Here is a 23747-nt window from a genome sequence, read left to right on the forward strand (position 1 = left end):
GACGCTCGGCAGAGCCCGCACCCCCCCGCCTCCGTTTCCCGGGGTCCCCCCCCCCGCCCCGGTTCTCCCCCGGGCTCTCAGGCTCCGGACACCGGGCCGTGCTCCTGCAGCCGCCACGTCCGCGGGGTCTCTCCGCTCCGGGCGGCCCGGCCTGCGGCAGGAACCGAGGGCGGGCACCGGGGGGGGGGGCGCAGCGGGGACTTGGGGGGGGGGGGCTGAGGGGCGGCGGGCAGCGGCGCCCCGCCGGCCGCGGGCAGATGGCGGGCTGGCAGGCAGCCAATCGGCTGGCAGGAACAGTGATGACATCATCCCGCTGCCCCGCGCCAGGGGCGGAGGGGACCAGCGCCTCCCGGCGGGACGGGGATGGGGATGGGGATGGGGATGGGGAGGGGATGGGGATAGAAATGGGAATGGGAATGGGAATGGGGAGGGGATGGGGATAGAAATGGGAATGGGGAGGGGATGGGGATGGGGATAGAAATGGGAATGGGAATGGGGAGGGGATGGGGATAGAAATGGGAATGGGGAGGGGATGGGGATGGGGATAGAAATGGGAATGGGGAGGGGATGGGGATGGGGATAGAAATGGGAATGGGGAGGGGATGGGGATAGAAATGGGAATGGAAATGGGATGGGAATGGGGAGGGGATGGGGATGGGTTGGGGATGGAGATGGAGATGGGTTGGGGATGGGGGTGGGATGGGGATGAGGATGGGATGGGGATGGGATGGGGATGGGGCTCCCCCCAGGACCACGCTTGTGTGCATTTGGGGGGACGGGGAACAGGCAGCAAGCAGGGCGCTGGGTCCATTCTGCAATGCCATGGCCGTTCTGGTCAGTGTTAGAAAGGTGGGGAATAGGGAAAACGTGTGCAAAAAAAAAAAAAAGTAAAAAAGTAGGAAAATGGGAGAGACATAAACGGAGAAAGGAAGAGGAAGAATGAGATCTGCCCCCCCCGCCATCCTTCAGACTCCCTTGTGCCTCCAAGCATGCTGCATTTTATGAGAGAGGGAGGGGCAAGCCCATGAGCCCCACTGGAATAGCCGTACTCCCCTAACCCTTCCTCCAACAGCCCCGGGATCCCCCGTCTTCTGTTGCTTTCTCAGAGATTTCTTTTCCCTTTGCTGCTTCTGGAATTACTCCTCTGGGCCTGAGGAGGCACTGGCTGGACGGTGCCCCTTGTACCAGCTTCAAGGCACAACCTCAGTCCTGAAGCCAAGGAGAAAGCTAGGAAATGACCGAGCTCCCTCCCTCATGCAGCAATGAAAGAGAAACCTTGTAGGGGAAAGCTGTGTCCCCAACAGCTTATCCCGGTAGCCAGGTAGCCCTCGTTTGCTCTCAACAAATTGCAGACTAGAAATAAAATCCTATAATGCCTTGTACACAGTTACTGAGGAAATCCTCACTATGTCCTCGCTGCCCCAAGAGACCCAGAAGAGTGCTACTGCGTGTGACATACCTGAAGCCACCACTTCTTACCTAATAGTGGCTGAGCATCAGCTGTGGCAGTGCTCAAAAGAAAAGACAGAATAGATTGCTCCTTCTTATTTCTGCTCCTCCCAAGACTTGCGGGGAAGCAGCTGTGGTGGGCAGTACCAGAAGAGGGGTAGAGGGGATGGGGAAAGCTAGGCATTTCCCTGCTCACCAGGGCAGCCCTCTGGACCCAAGCACCATCACTGTTTTACTGGAGCGAGACACCATCATTCCCGCTTTCAGGGACTGGCTAGAACTCAGTCCACTGGGGATACTCAAAAGGTATGATTAAACAACCAAAAGAAAATGATAGAAGTTATAACAGCACCCCGGTTTGAGGAATCCTCTCAGATTCTCAGCTTTTTCTGGAAGTCCACATAGTGGTATGTTTGGGCTACACCTTTCCACACAGCTTGGTTTGGTTTTTGTTTTTCTCTGTGCCTCTGTGTTGTCACTCAAGCCTCTGCTACTGCTTAACTGGATAACTAAAATAGTTTGAAGACCTTGTGAGTTCTGAACACATTTATTTGGAAACTTTCATTGATGCCCGATGTTTTGGCCTAGCAATCTGTTAATGTACCACCATCTCCCACAGAGCGCAGGGTTCACCTCTAGTCCTGCGCAAGGTTTCTTCTGATTGCTTTTGAGCCTTAAATCCTTTTTCCAAACTGGAAGACTGTCTCCTCCCCCAGCTGCTCCGTGCGGGTAGACCACTTGTGCTAGCAGCACCCCTCCATCTGGAGAGCCGGGGGGGAGGGAGGGGGATGCTCCCGCTGATGGAATCGCTGGCTGGGAAGCAGTTCCGTATTTTATATGCCAGAGAAACCGCAGTGAAGTAACGGGAGGTCTCGTGGTGCTCTTGCTCGCCGTGGACACCGGAGGGAGCTGCAGCACACCGGCATGCGAAGCCCCATTTATTTTTCCCTCTTGCAGTCCAAGCACATTCTGCAGGAGATGTGGCTCTGTGTCTGCAGGCCCCAGTCTGGTATGAAGCCTTCTCCTCTTTGCTCTCCTGTTTGTCAGTCTGCTGGATCCACAACTGTTTAACCGTTTTGCTTTTGGGGACAGAAAAGAATCTCATTATTTCTTCCCCCATCCTTGCCCCATGACATTGACAAAGATAGTTGGACAGCCCTCACGGCTGGGAGATATGAATAATTAACATCCTTCTGCACCTTCCCTTCTCATTCACGTTGCTGTCTTCTGCTTTGCATGCAGCCATCATTCTTCAGCAGAGGGTATCTTGGGGACATCTGCAGCAGATGACTCAAGGTCAAGCACTCTTCCCTCTAAAAAGTCAGGTATCATCACTGTATGGTGGGAAGGAGAACTGCCGCAGTAAATAGCGTGGGTGACTCATAAAGGAAACACTTCCATAGAGATATTCCCTTAAGCTGCACTGACCCCAGTGCCCGATGGTGTTTACTTAAGATCAGAAGCAGTGACAGTGATTCAGCAAAAAGTTCTCTTCCTTCCAAGTTGGTACTGATCTCGTTATGTTACCAGGGATGCTATAGCGATGGTAGTGTGGTATTTTGGATGAGACACAAAAAATCAGCCTTCCTGGAAATTAAAATCTCCTGGTGCATGTCACCTCAGAGATTACTGCATCTCAGCAGACAGGTAAGTGATCCTGGGGTATGCTATTTGTAAAGGTCTTGGAGAGGTATTTGAATGCCTGCTGATTTCTTTCCCTCTCTCTCTTTGTTTCCCTGGCCTTCGCATATCCTCATGGTAACTGGGCATTAAGTTACATCTGAGTGACGAGAAATTAATGAACTGTTGTAAGATGTTTGAATGTGTCACATCAATAACTGGCAGCACTACTGGTCATGTGAATTGGGGCTGAAATGAATTTTCTTGGCACCCATGCTGCCAACGGCCTCCACTAATACCTGAGGTCTGATGCTATCTTGCAGTTGTTGCACTGGTGTTGCTGAGGTCATCAGTGGGAAGGGACATGAGATCAAGGCCTGATCCATCTGTCCCCAGTTTTGGGAGGTTCACATCTGACTTTGTATCCAACCCATTGTAGAAGTGCAAACACTACAAAGTACAGGAGCCTGGACGCAATCCACCTCTTTTTGACTGATGGTCATGCTTTCTGTTGTCCCATCTACAAGAACAAGGAATTCTCCACCCCGTTATTTCCAAATCAACAAGCCAGTGTTTAGAGGGCAGGCAGTCTTGCGGCCGCAAAATACCCTAAGGCAGTCCATGAGACTCTAATTAATACCTGCTCAGCTCCTTCAGATCAGTTCATTTGTGAAGAACTGAGCGCAAGAAGAGGCAGCCAGCAAGCTCTTTGCTGTTTGGGTAGTGATTTGGCCATGTAGCCAAGAAGGCTACGGTGAGAAGTGGCCAGGACCTTCCTTCTTCCCTTGCCATGCTTTGGGGTTTCATTCTCTGCTCTTTCTGTAGTTCTTACTATCACAAATGTCCTTCCTTTCCGGTCCTTTGTACTGTCTCAGGGCCGATTCCTCCTGGCTATTTCACACGTCCCTTAGTATTCCCCTTTCTCCAAGCAGCTAAGCTCAAATACAGCTTCTCTCAGGGCATTTTTTCCACAACTGCTCTCTCAGGGAGACAGGTAACACTTTAGGCTTAACAAATATATAAATCCCTCCTGTAAGCCCAGTTATGTGAGTCCATATATTCTTTGGACCACATAGAAACGCCACCTTTAATTCAACTGGCGCAAGTTTTCCATACGGACGAGGCTGCAGCCATGAGTTAAATGCCAGTAAAGACATGATGGATTCCTCCTCCCCTTCTCCCATGTCTTCTGGACATCACAAACCCTGGAGCAAAGTCAGGAGGATTAATCCTCCCACTGCAGCATGGCAATCGTGCACTGGAACAGTAACCAGAGCTGGCTAAAGAAGTCACTGCTAGGGAGCCGAAGGGTGTCTTACACCTACGCAAGGAGGTTCACCAGAGCTGGGCCAGCGGAGATCAAGTCACAGCTCAGCTTTCCAAACAATACAGTATCTGTCTCACTTGAGGTCCAGCCTTTTATACCGTTTTATTGTCTTTTAGTAGTCTGCCAAGGCGGAACAGATTTTGGTAGTTCTGCTCTGATGTTCAACGTTGCAGCACTGAGGCGTACATCGCTCCGAGATCCTCACACAACCTTGCGAGTCCAGTAGTGGGGCTACAGAGAGTACTGGGTATTACAAGATGTGATGAAATCGGGACTGCTTGCAGTGCTTGAATGGGACGTGCCCTGTCAGTTACAAGTGGCATAAGAGGGAGGTAGGTGTGCAGAAAGGATGTTTCATGTGCACATAGAGAGACTGGGAGCACGAATAGCAATTAAAAATAACATAAAATAAAATAAAGTAAAATAAAATAATTTTAATATTATATTATAAAATTATATTATAAAATTATACTATAGTATTATATTAAAAAATAGGATAGCCTATAAGCTTTTAAATATAATCAGGGAAGGGGGCAAAAGTGGCAACTTTAAAAGCCATTTGCTTTATTTAAGTTCTGTAACATTTAGAAAAAGATCTGTTGTCAAAGCCTTTTTTTTAAACTGGCCACATCCAAAATACACAAACTGTTGAAATCCTTCTCAGTGTCAGTACTGACAGCGCTTACCCTGCTTCTGAAAGGATGTAAGAAAGGAGAACAGCAACTGCACTGAGTAGAAGAAATGCAAACAATGCTACGTGTTAGCAGACAAATTGATAAGAGTTTATATTGTGGGGAAAATTAGGAAGCACCACCTTTCAGGTTTTTATCCCTCCACTTCCTGTACCTTCACAGGGACTGTAAAGGCTGACTTATCTTTTAAATACTTGTTTATGTTTTATTCTACAGTTGACATTGGAGGAATTTGAACAAACAAAGATTTTGGGCATTACTGCAACTGCATTGATACAGAGCACTGTCTCTCCTGTAGGTACAGCTGACTTTAACCAGATCACTTAAATTTTCTTCTGACCTTCCCCATGTATAGTTGCTATTCTGACTCAATGGCAGACCGAAACCAAGGCAAGTGATGTAAATTAAAATCTATATACACGTATACATGTGAAGGGCCTGCACTGATTTAGTTCACCTCCGTTTTAGAGATGAAACCAGCACCAAACATAGACCATTCTGCATCAACATAAAAAACTCCTTTACAAGATGCCTGTAAAAGGGCAACAACACTGGTAGCTGAAAAAACTCATCTGATATTATTCTAATCATTTCTTGCCTCTGTCCATCAACGCAGCTGCCCTGATATGTATCTTTTTATGAAAAAAGACTTCAACTATTCACCCATTATTCCCTCATTTGTAATTGTTCTGAGAATAAAAACACACTGGAACTTCATTTGCATGCAGCTGTATAGAATATTTGCATTCAAATCAAAGCACGCTGGGTTTGCTTGTTAAAATATCTAAATGTTATTTCATCATATCAACCCAGCCTCTTTAGCAAGGCTCCTTTGGCTATGTATTGTGTCCTCCTCGAGTTCTCCTGCCATGCCATCCATCTCAGGTTTCTCTCCGATTTAATTCTTGTGGGTTTTTTGCTACAATTTCTTTTTCCTGCATCTAGTATTTTTTCTCTCCCTCTTTATTTCTGTATTTCTTCCTCTATTTCTGTCGTCTTCTGTGTATGTCTTTTTTTTCCTTTCTTTTCTCCCCCCTCCCAGTGCTCTTTCTCCCGGTTTCTCTCTCTGCACAAGCTTTCCTGACTCTAGCTTTCTCTCTGTCTCCCTGGTTTCCTTTCAGTCACCTTCACTGGAATGTTGGCAGAAACATTTTTTTCTTTGAAAACAAAGAGACTAACTAAGTAAATGAATAAATAAAATAGCTGGAAGCAGGCGGGAGGTTTCAATTCCAGAAGGGTCTGTATTCTGCGAGCTTTTCTCACTTCTAGCAGAGGAGGAGATAGTTGAGCTCCCTGCCGCCCCCCCCCCCCCCCCCCCCCCCCCCCCCAGCCTGACGGGGAGCCAGGCTTCCCCCCCTCCCCTGGAGTGAGGACCTTGGCTGGGAGTGATGGATTGCACTGCAGTGAGGGCTGGGAGCACTGCGGGGAGAGAGGGGGAGGGATGGGGAAAGGAGGGATGGGGAAGGGAGGGAGGGGTGGGGAAGGGAGGAGACATGCTGGCAGCATCAGGACAGGAAGGATGTAGTGGGGCTGATGAGGAGGGGGGGGAAGTGGAAAATGGGGAAGGGGAGGGCATGCGTTTCTGCGGGCTGTGCTGTTCCAAGGGGATTTGGGGAGCCCAGGTCTGCGGGAGGCAGAGGGTAGTGGGGGAGACAGGCGGGGAAAATGAAAAAGCAATGGGGAAAGGGAGGAAGGAGAGAAAGTCAGAGCGAGAGGAAGTAAGGCTTCGGTTGTACGGCAACGACAAAAGAACACGACTCTGGCAATCTGAATTTCCTTGGAGCTGTAACAGAGGAGGCAACGTCGGAGATGTAGAAACACTCCAAAAGGTCAAACAAGGCACACTGCAAACCGTATTGAAATGTGCTTTCATTGCACTCCGAAGGGTGATAACAGTGACCTTTGGACAGTAGCGAGGTACATCTGTACCGCTGAAGCTGCTGGTGATGGTAAGCATGTTGGCAGCGCCCGGTTGCAGAAGCTTTATTGCCTTGTGGATTTTGGCAAGGGGGATGCGTCCTTTTGCCTGGGCGCTGTGAGGAATGCAGATGACCTCCTCCCCACTGCAGCAATTACAAGTGCTGAAACATCAGTTGTCATTGTTTGGTGCCCTTCATGCTTCTCTTCTTCCTTTTTTTTTTTAATATATATTTTCCATCTGTTCCTTATTCATTGTCCAGATTTTTCTCCATTTTTCCGTTTCCATCCAGCCTCCTTTCTCCATTATTAACATCCTTCTCTCAATCCACCTTTCAGCATTACCTTCCATCCTCCCTTCCCCTCCCTCTCCCCTCTTGCGGACCTCCCTCCTCCTGCCCACCCCCAGGCTTACTTCCCCGATGGCCAAATGCCATGCCACCACATCACTCTGCACACCCGCAGCCCAGGGCAGGCAGGGCAGAGTGGCGGGGAAGGGGCTCGGTGGTGGGTGCAGGGGGTGAGGGGCTGGGGGAGGATGGGGAGCTGGGGGTGGTGGTGCTGGCAGCCATGCAATCAGCCCCCCCCGCCATCGCACTGCACCAGCTGCAGTTTCCAGCTACACTGACCTAGTTCTGGCCTCCCTGCAAGGCACCTCCATCCCCCTCCTCCCTTAGCACCTGGCCGCAGCTGGAGGAGGAGGGAAGGGGAAGGGTCCCCTCGCACCGCAGGGAGCCACCCTGAACACTGCTCCCACAGTGGTGCCGGACCTTGCCAGGGGAGACACGAATCTGAGGTGCAGGTGCCCGCCCCTTAATCTCCTCCATCGGTTTAAGGCAGGCAAGCAGGCGCCGAGTGTAGAACCACGCTTGCTAGTGGCAAGAAGAAGCATCAGAGTTAGATGAAGAAACTGCTCCCCATGAATGAGAGAAGTCTTAAAAAAACCACCAAACCAGATTCCCTGCAACATCCTCTCATCAGCTCTGGGCAGAGAATTGCCGGACACAGGAGGAAAACAGCTGCATGACGGGGAGAAACTCAGGGACATTTAACCTGCTGTCTGCAGCTCTGCAGCTCGCAGGGCAGATGTTTATCAATCTTAATGCAGCAAAGTGCCTACAAGGTATAACCACCCTGCAGTTGCATCAGATCCTTCCCAACAGGCACTGAAATCCTAAGTCATCACTGCAACAGCATTCATCAAAAGACAATGGAGAAAGAGACAGATAAAAAGGGCAGAACAGGAGTCAAAAAGAGGGACAGGAACATGAAACAAAAGCAGGCAGACAGAAAAGAGAAAGGAACTTTCTCAAGATGGTAAAGGAACAATGCAGAGCGAGAAAAACTGCTGGAGAAGGGGCCAGGCAGACAAAAAGGAGAGGCAGAAGGGAGATACAGCGAGAAGGAAGCATTTTCCTTCCAAATTAGTTTCCATCAAAAGCACATTTTCCCTTTTCTCCAGCTCCTCAGTACCATTCCCCGTTTCCCTGCAGCGTGACTGCAACTTAGCTGGGAGAAATGCACTCCCATCTTCTGTAACCGGGAGCTGCCGGTTACCCCCCAGCCTTTGAAGCCTGCCAGCTGCTATTCATCCACCCCTTTGTTTCTGTGTGTAACTCTGCGCGCCTGAGCTTCTTTGTGTCCCTCGGTTCTCAAACGGTGCCCAGAATAAGGACAGCAGAAGCCTCTGACCTTCTCCAAAGTTACCTAGTCAATGAGATGCGTGCCCTCCTCCCTACGTCCCCGAACGCTTGCTGTCTGGCAGGAAAAGCCCTGCAATGGCCCTGCGAGCCCCCTCCTCCTGACAGGATTGTGCCCTGAGCCTTTGCGGTCCCGTTTCAAATGCCGGGAACAAGGGAGTTCCCACTCCTTCTACTCCACCACCGGCACACACCTCTCTTCTATTTTATCCCGGTATTTACACCGACAGGATTATTTTCCGCCCTAGCATCCCGCTCGCTCCCTTCCCTCCGCCCGGTATGGGAAGCAGACGGTCCTGCCCCCCCCCAGACGTTACCCACTGCCCGCACCTCCGCAGCAGGACGGCTCCCCACCCCGAGGTGGGGGTGCAGGCCCCCTAGAACCCACCTAAACCAGCAGCACCCCCTCCAGCTCCTCTCCCCCCACCCCGGGTCCCCGGCTGCGGCGGGCAGCACGGCCTGCAGAGACCTCGCTGCTGCCGCCGCCGGTTCCAGCCGGCTGGGCGCCGGCCGCCGCCTCAGGCAGGGCTGAAGCGCCAAGGCCGCGCGCGCTGCCCGCAGCGCCGCCCGCCCGCGCCCAGGCGAGGATGCGCATGCGCGCCCCCGGCCCGGGTGCGGGGCTGCCGGTGCCCCGGCTGCGGGGGCGAGGCTGGGGCTGCGCCCGGCCCGCCCCCCCCCCAGCCTTCCCGCCCTCCGCCGACCCTCGGTCCGTCCGTACCGGCAGCAGCGGGCGGGCCCCGCCGGCCGGAGACCGCCTAAAGGGGCGCGGGCAGCGGAGCAGCTCGCCAGCTGGTGCTGGCTCCAGCGGGGCCTGGAGCTGTACGGGGTGGTCCCATCCATGGGGCGGGTGGGCAACGGACGGGGTTTATTCCGAGCGGGTTGGGTGTGACGAAGCGCTGGGAGCCGGGCGGGTTGCCGTGTTCTGGAGAGGGGGCATCTGGTGACGAGTCCGTTACGGTCTCCGAGCGACGAGCCCGGAGCAGCTGGCCGGTGAGATCGGAGATGTGCGTGGTGCTGGGCCGAAATACTTTTGGGGTTGAGTCAGTGAAACCTGGAACTTCCCGCAGACCCCCTTAGCTGGGAGTCCTTTGTGTTGGCAGTAACTTCATGTTCTGCTATCTCAGGGTGGGTTATTCAGAACAGGAATTAGTGTAACATCGGTCAGAACCAATGAGAAATGGGGGTTGTACGAAATTAGAGATGATTTTGCACCATTTTGCATAGTCCTCATTTTACATAGTGTGAAACAAGAATGATATGGCCATTTTCTCGTTGAAACACAATCCAGAAATTGTTTCCCTCCACGGGACCATCTGTGTTCATATGTGAACCCAAGCATTCATGTGTGAACACAGGCATCTACCTTGCCTTGTATTTTTTATTTATTATTCAGTCATCCAAGTGGGAAGCAGAAACATCGCTATGAGACTTAGCTGACCAAATGAGTAGCTACTGCAGTCACAGGCAGCACACCGGCAAACTGGGAAAAACGATTAGGCTTAGCACCATTTGCAGACTGGACTTTCCACCATTTTTCCATCATGAGCTCATACACCCAGCCAGAGACAGTATATGAAACTTCCTGATGTGAATAATGGAATGATGTCCTGCAGGCTTTGGCTTCAGGACTAAACGGCTGGTTTGCGTTTTTAGCAAACTTGGTGACAAAAGACGTTTCATGGAATCAACCGTGAAATCAGATTTTGCATACATTAAGGCCTTGGACCAGTCCTTACATGATGCATTTCAGAGTGCATGGGAAAAAATCTCAAAAGAAAGGTGCCAGGAATGTTTCTAGTGTTCAGAGGTGTCCATTCTCTGCTGATACTACGATTGCATTTCTTTCCTAAAGGGTAGGTACTCTGGAGCATTGACACCGAGGGCAATAGCTGATATTCTCCTTGAGCTATCAAATAGTGAGAACTTTGTCCTGAGAATAGATTTCTAGATGACAGGAGAGACCTCACCTTCACTGGCAAAAAAGAACAGAAAAAGGAAAAAAAAGTCTTGCCTAATTCTAGGGAAGTCTAACATCTACATCCAACTCAGCTGCAGTGACAGCTCTTTAAAAGGAACTCCAAAGCTTCTGCAGCAGTGGGCATGTCCTGAGCAACAAATGGACACTTTCTCCTACTCCACCTTTCTAAGAAATAGCAAAAGACTTTCAGGACTCTCTTCAAACTGACTTAAGTTTCTAGATGGTGGGGAGATTGTTCTAGAGACACGGGTTATCCAACCTGCTCTTTCAACTGACTCCCATCATTACTCTCACTTCAATACTCAAACTTTGTTTGTGCCGAGGTTCAACATACTGCAACTCCAGCAGCTCAACAAACAGTAGTAAAAGGGATGCAAGTCTATGCTTTGCATGCGAGAGAGCTGGGAAAGCAAATGGTAGCTGGTGGAATAAACTGTTACTGATAATCGTAAGACCCCACTGAAATATCCCAAACGGTTTGAGATACAGATCAGATGTCTTACCATCACCATGCTAAGTCTCTTTGCTGTACTTGTAGAATGACTTCCTCTCAGATGTCTTATAACCCCACGTGTATTTGTATGGCCAAAAATCTACATTACCGAATTTCCCAGCTGTGCAGTTCTCTTCTTCCCATAAACTGCTAACCATGTTCGGGAGGTAGAGGCACCTGCCTTGCAGTTTGTCTGCTTATGGAAATATAAAGGAAGAAAAATCTGCTATTACTATATATCACTGTAGTTATAGCTATATAAATCCCAACGTGGACATTTTCTTTCCTCTTTGCTTTATACTATCCTAAAAACAGCATACATGAATCCAGAAGAATTCTTACTCTGAAACACGTGTGCATGCTAGATGATGTGCAGTGGTTGCCCACATCCACAGCAGAGCAGTGATACCACAGGAGCTTTCTGTTAGTAAATTCCCTGTGTAAACAAACCTGGGCACCTCACAACCTGAAATGACAACTTTTGGAAGTGTGAACTTGATGCAGGTGGGAAGTCTATTCCGGAAGGCTTAGAACCTGGTCATTCTGTTGAAGAAGGTATTACTTTGTCACTGTCATAGTAACAAAAAATACTGTCCAGCATTTTGGTGTGATTGATTGATTGATTTATTTATCTGCCCTGCTGGGACTTGCCTCCTGCTCTCAGGTTGTAATTCCCATTGGCATTTGAGCGAGCGATAGTGTAGTTTTCCTTATACTGTTGTATAGAGTTGGGTGGATGGCAACCTGGAATCCAGAAGCGGTCTCTGGCTTGCAGCCATGAGAAGTCAGAAGACTTGGCGAGCAACCCGAGCAGGCAGGAGAACATCAGATGATGTCTGGGTGAACGGGGATTTTGGCCGCTGGCATCATCTGTGAGGTAGCCTTGCCTCATGAGGCAAACAGTTTTCAGGAGAGCTGACTGAATCACACCTGAGGTTTGGGGAGTAGGACCCCGATGTTTGCAGACCCTTCAGTAAAGTTGGTCTTAGAAACGCTCAGTGACGTTTGCGTTACAAGTATTTTAGCTGTCAGCTATAATTTTGCAGAAGGTGGAGCATATGATGCTACGGTACATCGTTCTGCAGTATGAATGAATAAACATTGCAGCAGATTTTAGGGCTTTCTCTCTTGTAAGAAGACATGGGTTACTACCGTGGAAACCAGTCCTGTCGTGCCAGTTAAAAATATTGGGGGTGCCGCATGAAATGTTTGGGTGGCACATCTTTATCCTGCAACTGCAGGTTTTAGAGCCTGTCTGAGATGGCTCTGGACGTGTCACACGTAGATGAGCTAACACTGGGGAGGCAAGGGGGATGTAAAGTGTCTGTTGTTCAGGTGGGAGAATTAAGATGGAACCACCACATGCTTAAGAGGCAGAAGAAAGCAGGTTGAAGGGTTACATTTGTGACAGGACGGGTGTTTGGGGGGTATCGGACATGGTCAAGTGGGTATGTCCCGTATTTGCAAAGCCGTCGGTGGGACACAGGTTGTTGAGGAACATACACGTTGTTCCCCTGGGGCACAGACTGTGTGTGCTGCATCTAGCTTCTATGAAGGTTGGTGAAGGAGAAATGCACGGAGGACAATATGGAATGGAGAGCTAATGCGATATAGTGAATGAAAAGGGCATGCCACAGGGGAAACCGAGTAGGTGCACCACAGAAACCGGTAAACAAGGTGTGTTGGTTAATGCAGGGGATGCATCATATGGATGTGTCATATTTCTCTGTTGCCAACACTTTCATTTCAGAGAAACGATAGCAGCGTGGGATGGGGCAGCCCCAGCTGCGCACCAGGTGTGTCGGATGCACGACAGCGCACGGCAGGTCGTGCGCGGGAGACGTCACACCTTTACCTGTCGCACGAAGGACGAAGGTTCTGGCTTTGCGCGCCACGTTACCAGCAGCAGCAACGGCGAGCACCAACGACGAGCACCGACAGGCGTCATACGTCTTGACGTCCCACTTGACGGTGCAGCTGCCAGCTACCCGTGCCGCCCTGTAGCCCGTCACCCGGGCCGGTGGGCTGCGGGTGAAGCCGGGCGGGCACGCCGGGCCCGGGCCGCTGCCATTTGAGGCGTCTCTCGCCTCGGGCCCGGGCTGAGGGGGGCTTGACCAAACCCCCGGCTGGGGCTGGTGGAGGAGGGCAAGGAGCGGGCAGGAGGCCTCAGCCCGCGTCTGGCGCCCCGGGGGTCCGGCGGGCCCCGGGCAGCGGTTCGGTTTCGTGCGGTTCGGTCGGGCCGGGCCGGGCCGCCAGGCGGGAACGCGCCGCCAGGCGGGAACGCGCCGCCGCCCCCACCCCCGGAGCCGGGCGCCCCGCCTCGCCGCCCCCTCCCCCCCGCGGGTGCCAGCCCCGCTCGGCCGTTAGCGCCGTCGCCGCTTCAGTCAGGCGGCGGGAGCGAGCGCGGGAGGCGGCGGCGGCGCCCGCGCTGTGGCTGGAGCGGCGGCCGCGGGGGGCGGGGGTCTCGGTGCAGGGAACAGCCGGCCTCCTCGCCCCAGCCGCGGGGAGGAGGGACGCCGAGGAGGGGGAAGGGGCGAGCGGAGCGCTGCGCCGCGCCGCGTCGCGTCGCGTCGCCCGCTCCCCTTTAGGACCGCGCCGCCGAGCGACCGCCGCCGCCGCCGGCGGGGAGGAAGGGGCGAGTCTCCCCCGAGCCTTCATTCGCCCCGCGGCTTCCCTTCCTAGGCCCGGTGCCGGAGGGAGGGAGGGTGGGGTGTGGGGGGGGGGGGGCGCGCGGGCCCCCGCAGATCCCCTCAGGCTCGGGCTCGGCGGTGCCCGGGGCGGGTGAGATGTCGGGCTGAGCGGGTGCGAGCCCGGGGGTGGGGTCCGCCGTGCCCGGGGTGGGGGGAGAGGCGGGGGGGTGGGGGGGTTGGGACCGTCCCCTCAGCCGTCCCGCCCCGCCGCCGTCGCCGCCACCGCCGCGCTGCGCCCATGGTGATTGTGCATCCCCGGGCGCCGAGCGGGGCAGCAGCGCTCCGAGCTGCCGGCGCCTTCCCGCCGCGCCCGCGCGGGCCGGCCAAGCCGGGGCGCCCAGGTGGGTGGCGGCCGCTTCGGGGGAGGGGAGGCGAGGCGGCGGCCGCTCGTTGTGCGCGGAGGGGAGGCGGTGGTTGCGGTGGTGCCGGGGGGGGGGGTGTGGGGTTGTCGGTCGGTGGCTCCGCGCCGCTTGTGCCGGGCGTCCGCGTTGCCGCCTCGCCCAGCGCGTTCGTGCGCCGCGGTGGTGGCGGCGGCGGCTTGGGGGGGGGGGGGGGGGTGCCTGCCGCCTGGCACAGACACACGTACGCGCGCGCACACACACACACACAGCCGCGGGCTTGCACGCCGTGTGCCCGCTCACACGCGTTGGTGTGTGCCAGCAGCCGCCGAAACGGGGTGAAAAACGGCTCCCGTGCGCCTGAATGTGGCAGCCCGCGCTGGTCGGGGGCAGTTTTTCACGTGATGGAGGGGTGTGCGTGTGCCTGTCGTTGAGTCTTGCGACGAGATCTTTCCAACTAGGTTTCTTCTCCTCTTTTGTTTTCTGATGTTTAAAGAGATAATTGCGCGTTGGTGACTTAACTGCCCAGGATCTTACCAGGGGCTCCGTTTTCGAAGTGTGCGACCATTAATCTTTAATTAAACTCCATGGTTTAAGCAAGCATCCTCCAGACGTGCTATTTTGGGGTTTGGTTTTTTTTTTTTGGTCGCCGTTTATAAGCGACTGTTTATTTTCTGTGGCAGAGCGGGGTCTAATGCATAGGAATATATGCTGCTGACCTGAAGCATAGTTTTCTCTGGTCTCCTCATCTGAATTCTAAATGTTATTCTGGGGGAGGGGTTTAAAGGCTCACACAAATAAATAGGAATAGTTTTCGTAGGTTTTAAAACTTAATTTCTTCATGTGTAGGTACAGATTTATCTTTCATTGAATGCACATTCTTCAGTAAAGGAACAAACTGATTAACCTTCTGGTTTTCTTTTGCCCTTAAAATGGGCTTCTGCGGTAGTATATTTCTGTAAATTATTTAAAGTTGCACATTTCCTCTAGTTGTGTTCATCCCATCTTTTGCTTTTGGCTTCACTTACTGTGTTGTATGGTACCTTTTCTTACGTTGGGGTTTAGTTTATGAGATACCTTTATGTGTTTGTTCACGTCTAATAGGGATGTTTCTCCTTTTTTTCTCCCTAGGTGTTGGTGACTTCAGAGTCATTTAGGGGTTTAGTTCTGAGGAAGTAGAGACACGAGGATTGAGTCTATTTTACGTAGAAAGCTACAGCTCTTCACCAGTGCTCTTCTTCCTCCTTCCCATCCCTCCTCCCCCGTAGGGGAGGACAATTTGGGAATTAACTTTAACAGTCATTTACTCCCCCTTTCCCCCCTCAGAAATCTACCTTGGTCCCCGAGGCATCCGCTAGACATTGCCCGTTGTAGGACCAGGAAAACGTTATCATCATCATCATCCCTTGCTTGCTTTGGGAGCTTCAGTAGCACCCTTCCCTCCTTCGGAGCGCAGTGCAGAGAGGCATCCAGCAGACTTCCTTGCCCCCCTTTTTGGGTGGGTAGTGGAGGATCCAGGAAAAGGGGAACCCAGCGAGGCACGTGACCTCCTTAGGGGAGCCAGGACTGAAGCAGCACTTGGCACGCCGAAGGAAGCACCCATCTTCGGTGTCTTTTGCGTCTTCCACTGCGTCCTCCCCAAATTTGTGGTAAGTCTCTTCAGCCCATTCATTCAGACAGTGCATGTTTCCCTTCCCCCACTCCGGGCGCTGGGAGAGGCATGCACAGAGACGGGGAGGGGGTGGGGGAAGGGAGGAGGGAGAACGGGCTGTGTAGGCACGGATCGGGGGGAGAGGGGGGTATTGTGCCACATTGCGGGGGACCCCGGGCAGAGGTGGAAGAGCCTCTCTTCAGAAAAGCGGCTGATGCGGGAGGAAACGCGTGTTTTATTTGCACGGGCGTGCATGCGTGCACACCCAGGCAGAGTGGAGGGGGGCGGAAAAGCTGAGAGCCTGTTGTAGGAAAAAAAAATAATAAAATACTGAGACCGAAGTAGCAGCATAGCTGATGCTGACCAGTATCGGGCTAGTGTCGCCGAGAGGGAAGAGAATGGATTGTTCGCTGGAGATCAGGAACCGGGGTGTGTGAATGAGGAATGTTATCGCCTACTTGCAAGCATGAACAGAGGAGGAAAGACAGGGTGGTGGGGGGGGCTGGATGTGTGCCTTTTAGAGGCAATTGTGCCTGGAAGGATTGCTTGTAGCATCTTTAACATCACTCGGTGCAAAGGTGGGGACAAGCAGATGAAAGCCATCGCAGGGAGTGCAGTTGCCCCTCTGCGAGGGTGGGGGGTCGTACTGGGAATGAATGGGAACGATTAATATATTCCCATATCCTTTGACTGTTGCAGTCTACAAATCTCACGGGGAAAAAGAGGTGAATACCGTGATATGCTTTCAAAGAGGTGTGCTTGGGGTTCACCTGCCTGCAGTGACTTTAAATTCTATGATGCATGTGTAGAGGGCGGGTGATAATGCAGCAACACTGGACAGATTGCGCTGCAGCTGCTCAACATATTATATAAAATGCATTTAAATAAATATTTTAATGTTTTAGATTCTTCTGTTTTTAAAAATGTGTTCTTTCCAAAGATTCTCAAACAGTTATGTGACAGTCTTAGGAACTAGTCTCTGGTAGGTAAGAGAGGAATTTTTCTTGAGGATGTCCTTAAGCATCACCATGAAGCAGCAGTGTCAGGAATGAGTTGATATATCTTGGATTTATTTTTCTAAAGCAATTTTAACAAGTGGTTCAAGGTGTCAGTTTTTATCTCTGTACGTATCGCCATGGGTTATATTCATCATCCGTACATATTTCCTTAAGGTTTTCTTTAGATCATTGACATTCTGGTATCTTTGTGTGGAAAAAAATTAATTGTGCTTTACACTTGAAACAGCTGTAAACTGTTTTCAGACCTGCTCTCCCTATGACATAGAAAGTCATATTTCTGGGATGTTTCAAATGCTGGTCTCTCCTCGTTAAGAGGAGACAGAGACTTCCGTGACAGCGTATGACGGATCATATGCTGGGTCATATGCCAGACAACCCTTCGTTAGCTGTTTAACCAGTCTGCTACCTAAGATTGACTTTATAATTCACGTCTGCCTTGAGGTATCTCCTAAAGGAAATGACTTACGAGCATCTGCCAACTGTTTTTAGCTCTTCAGTGCCTTGAGGTGTGGCCTCCAAAATGGCATTCTAGAAGCTGCTGTAATGGTAGAGACAATTGGTTTATTGGAAGTGTGCATTCAGTTTCAAGCCTCAGATAATTTACAATAAAAAGGAAGGCAAAATACCTTTTCCAACTTGAATAACGCTGTTCTGGAAACAAGTATAAAGGGAGATGCATTCATGATAAATGTGAAAGTGCAGTGTTGTTCATAGTGAGGTGAATGCTTGGAGCTATATTCTTCCTAGTTCTCCGTTTCCCATGGCAGTCATGGCTGTCAGTCTCTTTGCTCTTTCTTTCTCACTTCCCTGAGATTTTTATTATCATTATCTGAGCTGTAGGGATTAAACATGCCTAGAGGTATGCTAAAACTAAGATTAGGTTTTACCTCTCTATTAACTGCTGAAATCCATGGAGTTGTGTTAGCTGCACAGTGCTGTAACGGAGGCTGAAAGTCTCAGCCAAGGTCTAAAACAGGGGCAATTCTGGGAGGGGCCGGTGGTAATAATTGTTCCACTAACTTGTTTCCCAGATTGTGCTGTAGTCAATGGAAGTTTGCTACAACATCAGATCACAAGTTGAGCAGCTGAGATAGCTAGATCACATTGATTCCTAATGCTACAAAACACCTGGGATTCCATTTGTCATTCTCATAGGGAAGAAACAACATAGCCTTTTTAATCTACAAAGGCATTGAGTAGTTTCATTCTGAATAGAAAGGACACAGAACGATTGTTTTGCATGCTAGATATCTTTTATGTTACACATTTATCAATAATGCATAAATGAATTAGTGTCTCCTAATAACTGGTTTCTTGTTTCAGCTTAGGGGAAAATAACATCATGGTGAAAAAGAGAAAGAGACTAGTCCATTTTTCTCATGCTTTTGGGTGTTGAAGACAGGACAATGGAGACCAATCTCCCATTCCTGGAGGCAGGTCTCTAAGGCTCTCTGTGAAGAGAAGACCCCTTCAACAGAAAAAGAGTGGTCTTCAGAGAAGATTTCCAGATCTCTCTAGACAGCTGATCTGATTGGCTGAATTCCCTGTTATGTCAATAAAACACATTTGCCTATGATGTAAAGTAGAAAAGTAGCACAGTGAATGCTTTTGTTAGAACAGCTGCTAAAGGTGTATTACAGATTCAAGGAGTGCAGGAGGAAATACATTTGTGTGTGATGGGGAGGAAGCTGCTGTGTGAATGCCAGAATAAAGCCTAGCTTAAGCAATACAGGGATGCCACAGCCCAAAGTTGAGGTGAGCGTTCCGTTCCCTTTATAAATTGCTAAGAATCTGTTCCATGCAGTGTCTTTCTGAAGCAGATGCAGCAGTGTCTGCTTGGCTGGCGTGACACACAGTTTGATTTTTATCATAGAGCTTTTACTTTGATGCCACCCTTTTACCGCTCCTGGTCTGTTTTACGCAGTTAAATTATGATGCTTTTTTTCCTTTTTGTTTCATAAATCTATTAAATAGTTATTGAAAGGTTGTACTTACACTGACCGTAGTAGCTTTGAGTGAAAACTGCATTTTAGCTGGTCATCTTGAAGACATTTAAACATCTGCTCTCCTCCTTATATATACTATACTTATTTTGCAATAGATGCTCTCATGGATGAGGAAGCATTCCATGCACACCCAGCATTGTCTGAGGCTGTGTCTTTTAGATTGAAATGGGTGGAGTTGGTTTTCAGGGAAAAATTCTGGAAATCATATCCAACTTGAGAGCTTAATGCTCTTGTGCGTCTGACTGCAAGGCAAGCTTTCCTCCTACAGACCATTTTCTTGTGAATGTGGGAGGGATTGTTAAGATGTTTGGGTTAATAGGGTAAATTGCAGGTTTTGTGTTCTGTGAGTCTTCTTACACAATCAAAATAGAGATTATAAGGAGAGGCTGAAACTGATAAGTAGATTCTGTTTTTAGGAGCAGAATGTTAGTGTGAAAATGGTATTTCTCCAGGTAGAAGAAAGATGTGGTATTGGGTTGGAGGTCAGGGAATCGATAGTTACGATTACGAGTTTCTGCCTCTGCTGCTGGCTTGTAGCTTGACCTAAAGTGAGTTTCTTAATCTTTACCTCCAGATTTGAGGTTGTTACCTGCCTGCCTCATGATGAGATGCAAGCCTTTGTATATACATTTATAAAACTTTGAAGATTGAGAGGAAATGAGACCTAGTATTAGGAGGGAGTTGAATACCCATACCCAAGGCATTTTTATATGCCTGCTGGTTTAATGTGCTAATTGTGAAATAGCTGGATGGCTGCTCTTGATGATGCTATAGCTCCTTTCAAAAGTAGAAGAAAGATGGAGGAAAGAAAAGGCTATACTTTTTTTTTCTTCTTCAACCCTTTGCTGATTCTTAAGAAAGAAAGTGCTGAAATGGCAATCAGAGAGAGATGATGGCACAGTCTCTGCAGATTTAAGGGGTGGAGGTGGGGCCACTTAGAAAAGAGATTTGAGAAAAATGGGAGCAGATCCCTGTTGGCAAAGAAATGAAGGGTTAGTAGCAAGCAAAAATGGGGAAAAGGCTGCCAGAGAGAAAATACTTGCTTCTCTGCACCAGTGTTAGAACCAGTACTGAGGGGGAGAAAACCCAAACCAAACCAAAAAAACCAAACAGGCTGAATATCTGTAATGGGTTCTGATTTTTTTTTTTGTTTGTTTGTTTTAATTATGATCAAGTCTGTCCAGTATATTTTTTTTTTTTTTTATGTAGTCAATGTTATATAGGTTTTTTTTAAAATGAGATAGGCTAGCCTGTTAGGTGGAGCTGCTTTTCAAAAGAGAGGCGGTAGGTGGGGCTGTTCGGTCTCCCCAGTTATTCATGCAAATTGCAGAAATAAAGGTAGATTGACAAGACGCCTTTTGAACTATGCCATAGCTGTGCCATTTCTGAAGAATATAGCTTGTCCCAATTCTTAGCCAAGGATGTTGTCCCAGGAAGTTTTCTGTAAACTACCGTGTAGAGAAATCCATTGTTGAGAGAGCCAAAAGTGGGGCAGGATCTGACAGTTGTCAGCCATTGTAAGCCCAAGTCTCATCCTGCCCTTTTCACTTTCAGCTGCTTTAAAAAAAAAAAAAAAAAAAAAAAAAAAAAAAAGGAGGTTCTCTGAGATATCAAAAGATACTCTTTACAACCTCCCATACCCATTTTCCTGCAGGGAGCAAACACTTCTTTTCCTGCTTTACCTTGATTGAGCATCTTGACTGCTGTCTGTGATTGCCTTTCCCTAGTTTCTGCTTTCTCTCAATCTGTTGGTATGAAGAACTTTAGTCCTTGGCTTTGTTGTTGCTCCTCATTTACCAAAGCAATGGAATAAAAGTCACAGTCTTTGCTTGTTGTCATTATGGTTCTCAGTACCAGGAATAAAAATGGCCACTTACATTTTTACCTTCTTGTTAAGAAAAAGCTGTACTAATAGAAAAAACTTGGTTTTTAATTACAAAAAAAATCAACTTGTTCTTATAGTTGTAGCAAAACAATCCTTTTGTCCCAAGAGCTGCTGCAGAAACTAAAATTCTCTGCAATATTAAATGAAAGCAGTTGTATACCTATGGTCTTTCTGCATTTGTGTTTTCTGCTGACACCATGTGCTGTCATTAGGACTACCAGGCAAAACTCCTGTTTCTGTCCCAGAGTTCAGTTCTGTTTGAAACTCATGTGAGCTGTATTGGTGAAAACAATGATTTCTGCCTCTTTAATATGAAAGTTTAAAACGTTTTGCAGAAAACTGCTGTTTTTCTCCAGAATTCTTTCTCCCTACACCATTCTGCTGCTTGTTTTTCTTGAGTGTAAATGAGTAGTCCATTAATGTACCTGTAATTGTTTTGCCACTTTTAAAATATTTTAGTGTGTAGTCAAAAATAGTTCAAGTCCTCTGTATTCAAAGCCAAAAGAGCAGTACCTTGCTGTTACCACTTATAACACCATTGAAATTCTTCAGTTTGAAGTGTGGTGTGTTTTTTGTTTTTTTTTTGTTTTTTTTTTTTTTGGTGCTGAATTCATTAGTGCTGTTTCTGTGTAGAGGCTAATTTAAAAAAAATATTTTGGAGCAAGAAAGGGCTAGCACTGAGAGTGAAACCTTGATTTTGCTTTAGGTTACATGTATTAATGTTTGGTATTCTTAACATTTTGTTTATGCTCCTTGTTCCATTGGTTTTTCCATTAATATGTTCTGGGTAATACTAAATACATTTCACAGTAGATGTGAAGTATTTGTAAGAGCAAATCAATCTTGAAATCCTCTTCTAGTGGATTTCTTCCTTTCTTCTGGACTGCTTTTTTAACGTAAAGAATTTGGCACGCTCTGTTGTCTTCCATATATGGTGGAAAGGGATACATCAAGTCTGTCACTGGTGTTTTAGCTGTACCTAGGAGAGGGGCTGAGTTATTTTCAATTGTAGGGAATTATCCCAGTTGTGAAGTTGAAATTACGGCCTTCAGAGATGGCCATTCAAAATGTTTCCTTGGCATGCATCTTAGTACTGTCAAGAAAAGGGGGATGCTACTACCAGTATCAGTAGTTATGTCAAGCGTGTACTTCTTGTGGATGAACTAGGATGAGGACCAAGACCTGGTTTTTAGCATTTACATTCCATTGAATGTAAGTGGATTTGTTTCTGTTGTTGTTGTGTCTGTTGCAGATTGGGTGTAGGCATTATTTTCCCACTTGGAGGTTGGAAGTTGCACTCCATTGAAAAGGACTGACTTGTGCAGAGGGAGTAGGACTTGGTACAGTGGGGAACGTGAAGATAGGAGCATATGTACTCTAACAGAGTCTCATCTTCTCCACCATCTAGAAGTTCCATTGAAAGGAAACCTTGAAGGCTGCAAGACAAGTCCAAGATGTGCAGTTCAGTTGCTCCCAGGCTGTGGTTCTTAACAGACCGTCGCATCAGAGAAGATTACCCTCAGCAGGAGATCCTGAGAGCGCTGAAGGCCAAGTGCTGTGAAGAGGAGCTAGATTTCCGGGCCTTGGTGATGGATGAAGTGGTGCTGACCATTGAGGATGGAAATCTTGGTGAGAATGAGCTAAGGCTGGGAATGTGCTGAAAGGGTACTTGGAAAAAGATTGCAAAATGGAGCATCTGTACTGTTTAATAATGAATTCCATGTGTGCCAGACTGCCATACATCATCCAATTCATATCAACGTACATGATATCATGTTCTTTAGCATTTATTGTGATAATCAAATATAATTGTTAACTTTGCTAATTTGCATTAGAACTATTTTTGCCTTCCCTCTGTAGAACAGAGAGGAGGATTGCTTTAGTTTGTTGATTCCGGGATAAGGACTATAGGACCTCTGAACAAAGAACAAATTACGGAGTTTCATTTTTGCATAGGTGCTTGGAGTTTATGGATCACATTTAAGAGTTTAAGGGGGACTTTTTTCTTCTGTGTTCCAAGATAGCAAACACATTTGAAATAAACTAAAAGGAATTTTCAATGGACAGTACATATCGTCATGGAGCTAGAGGTAATGTGACATAACTAAAGCACGCTGCTGTACGGACATGTAGTTACGTATATGCCAAAAAAGAACAGGGCTGAAAAACAAAGTATGTGCATCAGAATAATTTGAACTATTACTGCAAATTAGGGTGTTTTAAACTAAATTGTAAGATTTCTGTTCTGTTTTCCTGTTAGGTTTTTTTTTTCTGTGGCGATTAAAAAGGAAAAGCAAGATGTTAAGCTGTGTTAGAGAAGTTAAGTACGACGATTCTGTAGATAGTAAGCTTATGTTATAGAAAGGATATTAATACCATCAATGTCAAGGTGTGTAACACTTCATATTATGATTTTTTTTTTTCAATTTTTTAATTTGGATTTCCTAAAGGAAGGAGACTGCAGTGTTGTTTTGTACCTTTACCTGTTCCATTTCTCCTCCCCCTGTATCAGTCAAAAAAAAGAAAATCACTGGAGATCCAGGGAAGAATTACATTTCTGAAAGGTGTATTAGAATAATTCTGTGTGGAAAGAAAATATAAAAGTACCCTCAGCCCCGTAGAAGAGGCTGCCATGTGATCTTATACCTCGTTCATTACTGGGGAATCTATCTAGGAGGGAAATCTTAAAACTGACTCTGGGGAAGAACGTTGGTCAGAATTTGTCTTGTACATTTTTATTGTAGCATGAATCAATCAAGCGTAAAACAAATGCATAGGAAAACAGGATTTTTGATTGTGGTATTACTAAACTTTTATTTACATATTTTGTCTTTTATTCTGAGTTCTCTATGGTTTTTATCTGAGACTTGAAATTCTGTAGGAGGTCTTCAACATCTTATTGCTCTGAGCATGCTGTCCTTTGGACAGCATGTTATGCAAAGGCAGCCATCCTGGACTGTAGCCGCAGCCTCCAAGATGCAT

At 48.4% G+C, this 23747-nt stretch overlaps 1 protein-coding gene across 1 annotated transcript in view; it reads left to right on the plus strand.

The window, feature by feature from the left end:
* The first annotated feature begins 14026 nt into the window (after positions 1 to 14026).
* Positions 14027 to 23747, plus strand: part of RIMKLB (ribosomal modification protein rimK like family member B) — a 50132-nt gene continuing 40411 nt past the window's right edge. Inside the window, 3 exon segments of the mRNA XM_069806735.1 lie at positions 14027 to 14207; positions 15336 to 15853; positions 22174 to 22394. Of these exon segments, the coding sequence (XP_069662836.1) occupies positions 22220 to 22394 (175 nt within the window). The 5' untranslated portion in view covers positions 14027 to 14207; positions 15336 to 15853; positions 22174 to 22219.

The sequence above is a fragment of the Haliaeetus albicilla genome, chromosome 19, assembly GCF_947461875.1.
Source record: "Haliaeetus albicilla chromosome 19, bHalAlb1.1, whole genome shotgun sequence".
Taxonomy (NCBI): Eukaryota; Metazoa; Chordata; class Aves; order Accipitriformes; family Accipitridae; genus Haliaeetus; species Haliaeetus albicilla.